This window comes from Panicum hallii, chromosome 6 (assembly GCF_002211085.1).
Source record: "Panicum hallii strain FIL2 chromosome 6, PHallii_v3.1, whole genome shotgun sequence".
Lineage (NCBI taxonomy): Eukaryota > Viridiplantae > Streptophyta > Magnoliopsida > Poales > Poaceae > Panicum > Panicum hallii.
The window spans coordinates 43,593,387-43,605,898 of NC_038047.1; the positions used below are offsets into that span (position 1 = coordinate 43,593,387).

At 45.9% G+C, this 12,512-nt stretch overlaps 2 protein-coding genes across 3 annotated transcripts; both read left to right on the top strand.

The window, feature by feature from the left end:
* Nucleotides 1-298: 298 nt before the first annotated feature.
* LOC112896954 (putative disease resistance protein RGA3) lies at nucleotides 299-6,344 on the top strand. 2 transcript variants are annotated; one of them, XR_003229553.1, is made up of 4 exons: nucleotides 299-4,046; nucleotides 4,225-4,454; nucleotides 4,902-5,707; nucleotides 5,908-6,344. XR_003229553.1 is itself a non-coding variant. In XM_025965090.1 (2 exons), exon 1 carries the CDS (start codon nucleotides 500-502, stop codon nucleotides 4,043-4,045), a length of 3,546 nt encoding a protein of 1,181 aa, XP_025820875.1. In that variant the 5' UTR covers nucleotides 299-499; the 3' UTR covers nucleotide 4,046; nucleotides 4,225-4,726. The 2 variants fall into 2 exon arrangements, 1 of the variants encoding a protein (XP_025820875.1); XM_025965090.1 differs by lacking the exons at nucleotides 4,902-5,707; nucleotides 5,908-6,344 and having other exon boundaries at nucleotides 4,225-4,726.
* Nucleotides 5,523-11,731, top strand: LOC112898369. The gene is made up of 4 exons (XM_025966697.1): nucleotides 5,523-5,707; nucleotides 5,908-6,000; nucleotides 9,802-10,343; nucleotides 10,895-11,731. The coding sequence occupies exons 1-4, from the start codon at nucleotides 5,523-5,525 to the stop codon at nucleotides 11,566-11,568; spliced, it is 1,494 nt and encodes a 497-aa protein (XP_025822482.1). The 3' UTR covers nucleotides 11,569-11,731.
* The last annotated feature ends 781 nt before the right edge of the window (nucleotides 11,732-12,512 follow it).

Sequence of the window (12,512 nt, forward strand, 5' to 3'; positions counted from 1 at the left end):
AATCATGGACTAACTAGGCTTAAAAGATTCGTCTCGTGACGTACAATTAAACTGTGCAATTAGTTATTTTTTTACATACATTTACTGCTCCATGCATGTGTCCCAAAATTGATGTGATGGAGAGAGAGTGTAAAAATTTGGAAGTTGGAAGGGATCATTGCTTGAATTTAGGTGGATCATTGCTGCCAACTGCAGCGAAACGTCACGCGCACTACTTTATTCCCTTGTCTCTATTGATTGATTGATTGATTGAAAGGCCCACTAGGTTTTCTTTTTAAAAAAAAGACCCACAAGCTTTCATTTCACGCGCTCGTTGATACGACGACGACGAGAGGGAGACCCAGCACTCCAGCAGCCAGCACAGTAGCTCTCTTCCAGATCCCGATTGAAGCCTCGACCACCATTCCCCGGCTCTGCCCCTCTCTCGCTCCCCACGGCGGACGGCGCGCACGCAGCCTGCTGAGAAGTGAGATCCATCCCGGCAAGGGCGCCGCCCAGCATGGCTGAGACGCTGCTCCTCCCCGTGGTGCGCGGCGTGCTCGGCAAGGCCGCCGACGCGCTCGTCCAGAAGGTCACCGCCATGTGGGGCGTCGACGACGACCGCCGCGACCTGGAGCTCAAGCTGCTGTACGTGCAGTCCCTGCTGGCCGACGCCGAGGCGAAGGCGGAGGCGGAGACCGAGGCCGGCCGCGCCGTCAAGGAGTGGATGAGGGCGCTCAGGGCCGCCGCGTACCAGGCCGACGACGTCCTCGATGACTTCCAGTACGAGGCGCTGCGTCGGGAGGCCCAGCGCCTTCGATCTAGCACCAGCAAGGTACTGGATTTCTTCCGGTCAAGGAATCGACTTGTGTTCCGTCATAAGGCGAGCAGGGACCTCAAGAACGTGCTGGGCAAGATCGACAAGCTGGTGAAGGACATGCATAAATTTGTCCTGCTTCAGCGCGAGCCAGAGGCGCCACAACCTCTGAATCGGCAGACGCACTCTGCACTCGACGAGTCTGCGGAAATCTTTGGAAGAGATGACGACAAGGCGGTGGTGGTGAAGCTGTTACTCGACCAGCAAGATCAGCGCAGTGTGCAGGTGTTGCCCATCATTGGAATGGGAGGTTTGGGTAAGACCACACTAGCAAAGATGGTGTACAATGACCGCAAAGTTCAGGAGCACTTTGAGTTCAGGATGTGGCACTGTGTGTCTGAAAACTTTGAAGCCACTGCTGTTGTGAGGTCCGTTATCGAGTTAGCTACAAATGGAAGATGTGATCTGCCAGACACCATGGAGCTGCTTCGACAGAGACTGCAGGAAGTCATTGGTAGAAAAAGGTTCCTACTGATTCTTGATGATGTGTGGAATGAAGACCAGCTCAAGTGGGATGACGACCTGAAGCCACTACTATGTTCTTCTATTGGTGGACTGGGAAGCATGATAGTTGTCACGAGTCGAAGCCGAAAAGTTGCCTCTATCATGGGCACCCTTCCAACCCATGAGCTTGCATGCCTGAGTGAGGAGGATTCATGGGAGCTGTTCTCAAAGAAAGCATTTTGTAAAGGAGTGGAAGAGCAAGAAGAGTTCATAACAGTCGGCAAACTTATTGTCAACAAGTGCAAGGGGCTACCTCTTGCTTTGAAGACAATGGGTGGATTGATGAGCTCAAAATATCAAATCAAGGAATGGGAGGCCATTGCAGAAAGCAATAGGGGTGCCAACATTGAAATACTGTCCATTCTAAAACTGAGCTACATGCACTTGTCGTCTGAAATGAAGCAGTGCTTTGCGTTCTGTGCGGTTTTCCCTAAGGACTACGAGATGGATAAGGATAAGTTGATCCAACTATGGATGGCAAACAATTTTATTCAAGCAGAGGGAAATATAGATTTGGTGCAGAAAGGTGAATTTGTTTTCTATGAGTTGGTGTGGAGGTCATTTATTCAAGACGTGAATGTCAATGCATTTGATGGATATAGTGTTTCTCGATGCAAGAAAATTAGATGTAAAATGCATGATTTAATGCATGACCTAGCAAAAGATATCACAGATGAGTGTGCTTTTGCAGAAGAGTTGATTCAGCAGAAAGCCTCAGTAAATAATGTACGTCACATGCAGCTGCCATGGAATGTATCGGATGAAATCACTGGATTAATGAAAGCCTCGCTATCTCTCCGAACTTTATTAGCTCAATACTCAAAGCCCACGGATGTTAAGGAGTTAACACTGAAATCAGTACGAGCAATCCATTGCCCATACGCATATGTTATCCACAGGCTCATAAATACAACACATTTAAGATATCTTGATATTTCTGGATCAGAAATTGTTGGATTGCCGAATTCATTTTGTATGCTGTACAACTTGCAATCATTGTGGCTCAATGATTGTCGAAAACTAAAATTTTTACCCGAAGGCATGCAAACTATGAGGCAGCTCACCCATATTTATCTGTTGGGATGCATTAGCTTAGAGCGGATGCCTCCAAAGCTTAGTCTACTACACAACCTCTGTACACTGACATCATTTATTGTGGACACTGGAGATGGCTTTGGTATCGAGGAGCTCCAAGGCCTGAGACAACTTGGAAACATGTTGGAACTGTTCAATTTGAGGAAAGTAAAGAGTGGATCAAAGGCCAATCTCCATGAGAAAAAGAATCTAACTGCGCTGTTTTTGAATTGGGGACGTGAAGTAGGTTACAATCCATTGCATGATGAGGTTGTAAGTAATAATCAGGAAGAAGTACTGGAATCGCTTGTACCTAATACTAAGCTCAAAACATTGGAGCTACATGGGTATGGTGGCCTGGCGATCTCACAATGGATGAGAGACCCCCAAATGTTTTGTTGTCTAAGAGAACTACAGATTTCCAACTGCCCAGGATGCAAGGATCTACCATTAGTGTGGTTGTTGTCCCCTCTTGAGAAATTGCACTTAAGCTCCATGAACAGCCTGGCCACATTATGTAAGAACATTGATGCGGAAGCTGCAGGATATACAACCTCTCAGGAAATTTTCCCCAAGTTAAAGATGATGCGGTTGTATAAACTGCCGGAGTTTGAGAGATGGGCAGAAAACAGCGCGGGAGAACCTAATAGCTTGGTGATGTTTCCCCAGCTAGAAAAGCTGTACATCTCCAATTGCAACAAAATTGTAAATCTTCCGGAGGCCCCAGCTCTCACTTCTGCATCTTTTGTGGAGGAGTCTGCAGATTGTATTGTTCCTATGAGCATGGAGTGGGGATCTTTTCCATCTCTTATCCACTTGAAGTTTGGGAGGCTGGTAAACGTGGTGATGCCTGTGAAGGACCATCAAAACCAAAGCCAAAGACCTCTACGCACCCCTAGAAGTTTGTTTGTAGAAGGTAGCAATGGCTTCATATCAATGTTCAACTCATCCAAATTACAACTGGGGCTTGGGGATTGTTTGTCATTCGTGGAACATTTGGTAATCTCTGAATGCGACAATATTGTCCGCTGGCCAGTGGAGGAGTTCCGATGTTTGGTTCGCCTTCAATCTCTATGGATTGATTCGTGCAGCAAACTAGAGGGGAAGGGATCGTCCTCTGAGGAATTCCTTCCGCTGCCCCGGTTGGAAATATTAGATATACGATCCTGCGGTAGCTTGTTGGAGATTCCAAAGTTGCCCGCTTTACTTGAGGAAATGTGCATTTACGGGTGCAAAAGTTTGGTGGCGCTGCCTTCAAACCTTGGGGATCTGGCAAAGCTGAGGCATCTCGGGTTGGTGACGTGCTTTGAGCTGAAAGTGCTGCCGGGTGGGATGGACGGCCTCACTTCTCTTGAGCAATTGGAGATCTATAATTGTCCAGGGATAAGTAAATTCCCGCAGGGTCTCCTCCAGCGGCTCCCAGCCCTCAAATCCCTGGAAATATATTACTGCCCGGACCTGGAGAGACGTTGCAGGGAAGGTGGGGAGTACTTCGACTTGGTCTTCTCGATTCCAGATAAAAGGATTCCACAACCAGATGAACCTGCAACAAAGAAGTCTATGAAGAGCGGGTTGCTCCCCTGGTGCGTCGGTGGCTCTTCAAGTAGCTGAGGTCCGTATGCTCCTGCATCTATTTATTGCGCTCCAACTGTATATCTCGTTCAGTTCCTAACATACAGTCCACTACCGTTTTCTCTCCTTTATTTCTTTTATTCCGATTGACTTGCTATGCATATTCAGTAGAACTCAATTTATTATATCTGAATGCATTTTCTCTCCCTTATTTTCAGTTGCTCAGAAGCTGAGATTTTGAGTTGAGTGTGATGGGAAGAAGTGCCCCAAATTACCCACTCCTTGGCTCCTCGTTGAATTGCTGCCGACGCCTCATACTTTTGGATAGCAATGTACCCTTTGTCAACACAAACTTATATATGAAAGCAAAGCAATCATTGTCGCTTCCTTCCAGACTCTTCAGAAACTGGACCTGACTCGCTGATTTGTATAAAGGGAATATACAGAGGTAAATTTCAGATCCAGTCCCAGGTTCAGTGCGTGTAATACTCAACTGCCTTACAAAGCTCCATAAGATGCAGAGTTTGACTGGGACCGATTCTTAGTGATGCCTGTTGGGGCATGTTTTATGTTTATAGATAGATGATATCCTGGGTACTCTTACCAATTGCAGTGGAGACGATGAGCTAACATTCCATAGTAGATGGTAGCAACAGTTTTTGTTTTCTTTCTGAAAACCAAGTTGACAGGGCACTCATAATCCATTTGTCAGTAAACTCACCTCGCAGCAAATGACTTCAGAAAAGTTTAGCGTTCTTCTTTTCAAGAGGAACAAGCATAACGAAAAAGAAATTATAAAAAATGCTTTTATTAAACAGTACACGTCGAAGAACAAAATTGTTTTTTTAATAGAAAATGTATGTCTCAGTTTCTTTTTCTGTTTCTGAATATGCAGGGTGCTGATGATTCGTACGCAGCCGACCGCATATATCCTTCTAACATGATGCGCCATTGCGCCCCCTCATTTTGCTTCGTGAGCATCAGTGGTTATTATTAGATGTTTGGTTTTGTTTGCTGTATTACAGTATACTAAGCTCGTAAATCAAGTTGCTTGCTTCTCTGTATCCTCGTCATTCTTCATCCCCCTTCCCTTATGATGAAAAGCGCATCATCGTCAGCACATTATTCCCCTCAACACTGGCAATCGCACAGCCTTCCATCTTAGTTCTCAGAACCAAGAAGCGATGCCTGCAACTGGCACTTGGGGTCGCATTCCTCCCGGCATTCGAGCTCCGACTGGTAGCACACCGACATCGGCGGCTGCTGGCACACCTCCTCGGTGCAGAACACCAGGTGGAGCTTGCTCTCCTCTGCTGACGTCGAGTTGCTGCCTGCGGCCTCCATCAGTGGCTGACGACGACCTATCAAGAAAGATCACAAAGAAACTTTGTCGACATTGCCACCACGTTTGGCTTTCTTTTCCCTGTGGGGACTCGATCGAATTACAGTAAACACTTGCAAGATTTCTCCAAGAGAGCCCCTTTCCCCTGCTAGCACAAGTTCACGCACAGATGACATGGAGGAAAGTTGTGAAGGTTTCTCCTTGCTTCATCTTGCATGCCGTGTCTCAGATGTTGGGATGGTTGAATTACTATTGCAGTATGGCTCTAGTGTAAATATGACTGATTCAAAGGGCCGGACACCCCTTCATCACTGCATTTTGAAAGGAAGACATCAGCATGCCAAGCTTCTCCTCTCCAGGTATGCAAGAACCTGATGATAACTCAGGAATTTGATCTTGCACTACATGTTTGCTCCGTCAAAAGGGTTGATGTGAATCACTGCTAGTATGACACTATATATCATCGCAGCTCTGTTTTGCTTGGTGACCGGGAATGATCCCGGAAAGCAGCAAAAATGCAAATACACATCTCATATCTGTGTTTTGCGTTTCTATGCAGAGGGGCCGATTCACAAGCGATGGATCAAGATGGTAGAACAGCATTACAGTATGCAATTGACGGTGGAACAAGCGATGAAGATATTCTTATTTTGTTAGAGGACCATAGTAGATAATCTTGCAATCACATCTTCAGAAAATCAAAGCCCCCCCCCCCCCCCCCCCCTTGGTGTGGTCGACTCAACTAACATGGCTCCAGTTCCACCCGGTCCCAGCTTGCCTTGCAGATAATCCAAGTTTGTGGCATGAAAGCAATTTATGTATATGTCGTTCTGGATGGAGCTTCCTCAACATGGCGCGCCTATTGTTTGTTCTTCATTTTTATCCATTTATGCAAGGATGAATCCTCACTGTCGGGTTGGTGACGTTTGTACAAGTTTTGCACGATGTACTGATTTAAACCTCTAGATTGTAAGATACCAAAAGAATGGGACCCAATTCAATTCTTCATAGAGTTTGAAAGTGTGGAAAGTTAGCAGCAGCCTTGTCTTCTGTCCAAACCTATTGGCATGGCAAATCTCGACCCAAAAAAGATAAAGCAAGCAACAGGAATAAAGAAAATGCTGGCACTGATGATCTAACTATGGAACCTTCAGTTTATACAGGGTTGACGCGGTAGGCATGGACGCTCTAGGGTCATGTGCATGGAGACCAAACTTCATTCCGCAAGAACACCAGAAAGGCCTATGTAAACCTTCATAAACAAAATGGAGCATGAATATACTCCAGAGGCTCACACAGCCCACGAACTATGGACACAATACTGTAGCAGTGTCAGCGCTAGGCTGCTTGATACTGACTTACTGAGGGATATGTACTGTTGGAACATGGAAGAGATTGTTGGGTAGACTTCATTCCAGCTAGGCCTTATGAAGACTTTGCAGTGCGTGCTCACAGGATTAGTCAAGAAGTAGCTCCCTGGTGAAGTAATGACTACTAGTGGCTCATGAATGGCCTCGTCCGTGTACAAATGTTGATTTGCTTGTTTAATCTATACTTTACACGTTTGTTATTATATTCTGACAATGGAATGGTTTGGTACTTGATGCCCAAGTCATTTCTGGCTTCTAGAAAGAGAATCCGGTTCAGCAGCTACTTTGATTCAAGTCAATGAGATAAATGCCCAACAAGAAGTCAAGAAGCTCCCGAACAGTATAGTGAGTGTACTGCAAGCATCCATGTGTGCTGTGACAATATTAATCAGGACTGCCAGTTGCATAGGTCATAGTCATCATTACTCCATGCATGCTTAGGTAAGATAACTAACTATGGAGTTAGTGGTTGTCTCCTATTTTCTATCATTAGCAGCTTCTCCCTTCCTTACTTTTATAAGTCTTTGACTAATATCAGTCCAATTCTGATCCAGTAGTTTACGGGTACAAAGTTGTGGCACCATTTGGATGCACTGATATGTTCATGATTTATCTCTTAGATATTGACAAGGTGTTGCAGAATAAACTAAAGGTCAAGGTGCAGATATAAAAATAACACATGTCTAACAAAAATGAACATATTCCCTCCAATCACAAAAATAAGCAATTCATCTATAGGTTAGTAGTAAACAAAACTTTTTTAGCTTTAAATAGTAATAATATATAAAAAATATTATCTTAAATTAAAAAGGTATATATTATAAAAAACATTATGAATCCAGTAATGACAATCTTGTATTCTTGATCTATGTAAATTTTAGACATTGGTAATCCAAATTTAAAAAAAAACCTTGGTTTAGGGAAGAAACTACGGAGCTTATATTTACGATCGGAGAAAGTAGATTATGTTCGAGTGATGTAAGGAAGATTCGTTGTCTTGAGAGCTGAGCATGTGGGGGGTTTGTCTTAACCACACGAATGACAAGTTTGGATGACTACAAACTTATTTTACCCCAAAAAGGCTATTCAGTGAGACACGGAAGCAACAAGTATAGGCACATCATTGCTCATTGGGAACAGCACCGAAACCGTACCCAAAATTGCGAGGAGAACTTCGTCGTGGAGATTAAAAAAAAAGTCGTTAATTTCTTGACAATGGAGTCGTTTGATACTTGATGCGCAAGTCATTTGATTCAAGTCAAGAAGATTAATAGAAGTCAGAATGCTCCCAGAAGAGTACAGTGAGTGTACAACAACCATCCATGTGTGCTATGAAAACATTAATCAAGACTGCGAGTTGCATATATATGTAGGTCATAGACTCATATTCATCATTACTCCATGCATGCTTACGTAAGGTAACATTTTTTGAGAAACTACATGGGTTGTTTTCAAGGAAACCGGTCACTGAATATTTTTGTTTTTAAGAAAAAGTTGTGCGTGTTTGGCATAGCTCCAGCTCTAGAAAATTCGTGGAGTTCTTAGAGCTGCTCACATTCAGCTCTAAAAATTCTTGGAGCTATAGAGTTATAAATAAATCAAGGATCTTTTGCTAAGTTATTATACTTTTATTTTAGATAAAATAAAAATATAAAATATTTTAATCTATTTTACAAACTTCAACTTGGATCTAAAACTTTCGGTCAATAAAAATATAAAATATTTTAATCTATTTTACAAACTTCAACCCTATGCCAAACATGCCTTTAGTATTCTTCTCTATGAAAATGAAAACCTCTATAAAAAGGAAAACCTTTCAGTTAAATATTTTGACGAAGTGTGAACAGAGAGAGGACTCAAAGTCAATGGCAAGACCCGAGATGCCGTGCTGAAACTTCCTTGCAATTGCATGTCCACTGTGGCCTTGTATGAAACCTTATCCTGGCTCCAACCAGAAGAAGATTAACAAGGAGATTGGATGATTCATTAAGCATCAATTGGATATATCAATATAATTCCCAAGGAAATCAGGAGATCATCTCGGATATTCTAGCTGTGGCCCTGGCCAGCTTCAGAGCTTCCGGTGCATACAAACACGACGAGCAAGATATCAAAAATATAAATCCGATTCTTCAAAATATTTGACTCTTGTGTGGAGTGTAATGGCGGCCTTTTATGATTGCACTCAAATTTCAAAAAGAGAGAGAGAGAGAGCAGATGGTTTCACATGTTGCAACTCGTGAAGAGCGTGTATGATTACAGGCGTTCCAGATGGCGCCGAATCCGTCAGCATTGGACGTCTAAAACACATGGCATCAACGCAAACCGACTAAGCCAAACGCCGGTACAGTTTGGGTGTGCTCCATTAGGAATCCAATGAGATTGATCATCTACTCATGCTTGCTTGATATCAGAAACATATCATGTGCAACCACCTTCAAGGGGCGGTACAAATGCCCAGTCAAAATCTGACAACAGTGTGAGTACCTTTTTTTAGGCTTTTTCATGACCGCTAAATACCTTTGGATTAGAGGTCGTAGCATAAGTTCAATCCCAATCAACTCCTACATCGTTGAGTGCGATGAGCAACTAAGATGTGTTTTCGCCATCGCACGATCAGATCATAGAACTGCATTAAAGAAGAAGCACAACCTCGTGAAGGGTATCCTGAAGCTGGACAGAATATACTTTTTGATGAAAGGAGCATGAATGATTTGAAGGCCGCAATTAACTAATTTTGCTATTTCACATATCCTCCATCCTTTTCAAATTATTAATCGTTTTAATTTTAGAGTAGTTTTTACTATACATCTGAGATATATATTATGCCTAAATGTATAATAAAATTTATGTCTAAATGTATAATAAAATCTATGAACGTAGAAAAGTCAAAACGATTAACAGTTTAGAATAGATAAATATTGGATAAAAATAATAAAATATACATTTTAAAAAATAAAACTTACGAGATATACATCTTCTCAAGCTGCTGCAGCTACAGGAGTTGATGGAGGTGGTATAGCTAGCGGTAACGGGTGCCCCGAGGTGGTTTGGTTTTGGCTATAAAGAGAGCCTTCTTGAAGTGCTCCCGCTGACTCACCCCCATCCCTCCCCTTCACTCCCATCCTTATCACCCCCCTCCCCCTCCCTGCAGGCTGCTGCTCTCCACGGCTCTACCTCCGCGGCGTCGTCAACATCAGACGCCAAGCTAATAAAGGCACCACGCGACTGACAGCCGGCCGGACACGTGAAGCATATGGGCGTGGTCTGCTGCTTGCCGGCGTTGCGCGAGACGGGCAGCAAGCAAGCGTGGATCGTCCCGGAGAAAACTCCGCCGCCGCCGCCGCTGCTCAGAGCGGAAGCCACCGTCGCGGGAGGCCTCCGGGCCATGGAGACCCAGCTGAGTCGGCGGCAGGAGGAGGAGGAGGGGAGCTCGGCGGCGGCGGCGCGTGGTGGCCCCGGCGGCTGCGGGAGGAGGAGGAGCGCGCCGTCATCGTCGCGGCGCTCGCGCACGTCATCGGCGCCGGGCGGCGGCAGCAGCAGCAGCAGCAGCCCGCCGCGGCGGCGCACGACGTCATCGCCGAGCAGCCGGCGGCGGCCGTGCTCGGGCACGACGGGCAGCAAGGTACGTGTGCGTGCACGCATATACCGCTAGCTGGTTCTTCGTAGGTTATCTCTCCTACCATGGCTGGCCCGCTGCCTTCCTCTGTTGTCTTGGGCTGTGTGACACGATTCTCCTCTCTGGATCATTCACCAGTGTTCTGTTCCCCACTCTGTCTTGTCAGGACACATCGCAAAGCCCCAGCCTTTTCTAAGGAAAGTACTCATCAGTTAATAAGTTCATAAAAATTACTGACATTTGATAAGCAACAAAATATAACAATGACGAAAAGAAAAAAATGAGCTAAATTTTTATGTATCTGCTTGGAATACAGAGATTCCATTCAAAAACAGTTCAGTTCATGAGTCAAATTCAATTGTTTTCTTGTGATAACAGTTGATCTAGATACCGAATTCCTCGCAAAAAAGAAAAGAAATGAAAGAGATCTAGATAACGAATGAAACACTTTAGGACCCACCCCTGAATCTACTTATCTTGTGATGACCCCACACGCCAGTCTGATGCACATACATGAACACGTAGCTTACACTTGTGATTTGATCAATTTGATCCAGTGACGCACCAGCAGTCCGGCTCAGGCGCTCGTCCATCGGCGGTGGCGACACCGGAGCGGCTGCTGCCGCGGCCGCGGTACCGCGGCGTGCGGCAGCGGCCGTGGGGCAAGTGGGCGGCGGAGATCCGGGACCCCGTGAAGGCGGCCCGCGTGTGGCTCGGCACCTTCGACACCGCCGAGGACGCCGCGCGCGCCTACGACGACGCCGCGCTACGATTCAAGGGCGCCAAGGCGAAGCTCAACTTCCCGCCCGCCGCCTTCCGCCAAGGCCAACACGCCGGCGTCGCCGTCGCCGTCGCTGCCCCGGGCCCGGGCCACCACCACCACGCCGCCGCCCACCTCCTCCATCATCGAAAGCAATTGGCCGGGGCAGCTTCGACGTCGTCCACAAGCCGTCGTCCGGGACCGGGACCCCTCCACCATCTGCAGGGCGCTACTGCGCCGGGGGCCGCCGCCGCGGGCGCAGCCGGTGGTGTTCGCGCCCACCAGGTGTCGTCGGAGTTCCCGGACCTCAGCCAGTACGCGCACATACTGCAGAGCGGGGACCTGGACCTGCTGGCCGTCTCCGGCGGGCTAACGCCGGGGCAGTCGGCGTCGTCGGCAACGACGGCGGCGTCATCGTCGTCGGCGCCACCGGAGGAACCGCCGCCGCCACGGCGAGAACCAACCACCTAGCTAACGCTAGCAACTAACATTAGTGAAATACACATCAGCAAAGCCCAGATCAGAGCCGTAGGAGAGGTTATTAGGCAGCTGAGATGTACACACATGTGCAGGAAAATCCTGGTGTAGATTAACATATGTGCATGATCAATGAGACGGTGATACGACGCAGCCAGCACTAATCAAGCAGGGTTCTTTGGTCAAATGGAGCAGTGATGGGGTCAAGTCTGAAAAATTAACTGAAGACTGGACAGTGGACACATCCATCCAGCAGCAGGCGGCAACTGGTCCCTGCGCGTCTGATGCTTATCTGAACTGAACTCCAGGCAGTTCCAGAGGGGTGGATAGGTAACTCATCGTCAGAGCATCTCCAGTAAGTTCCAGAGGGCTGGATAGGTAACTCATCGTCAGAGCATATCTAATAGAAGTTCTAAATTAGGTCTTATTTTCAAATATAGAGCTTAAGCAAAAGAAATAGCCTCCAACAGGAGTTATAATCAATTTAGGACTCAGTCTCCTGGATCCTAGATATAGGACTCAATTGGTTGGGTCCTATCTCTCTTTTACCACGAAATCTAACTGACAGAGACTTCTTTCCCCAATGCCTCCGCTTTAATCTTTCCCTAATTAGTTATAAATAATATGATTTGAGATCCCGCTGTTGGAATATAAGTTTTTTTTAACCTTAAACACATCAAATATGTCCCTAATACAAATTATAGAACCCAAGTATAGGACTAATTATAATTACAGATGCTCTCACGCCAGGCCAGACCTATCCTAAAGCAAGCCAAGTGGCCGGCGGACAATTTGTTTCATGTCGATGCATTGCATCAGGATAAATAAATGTTGCCTTGGCCTCATTTTTTCTTTCCCAGACACTATACGCACCGCGAGTCGTCGTTAACTGCTGGGCATCGAATCCAAAAAAAAAAAGCGATTTTTAACACTCGAAG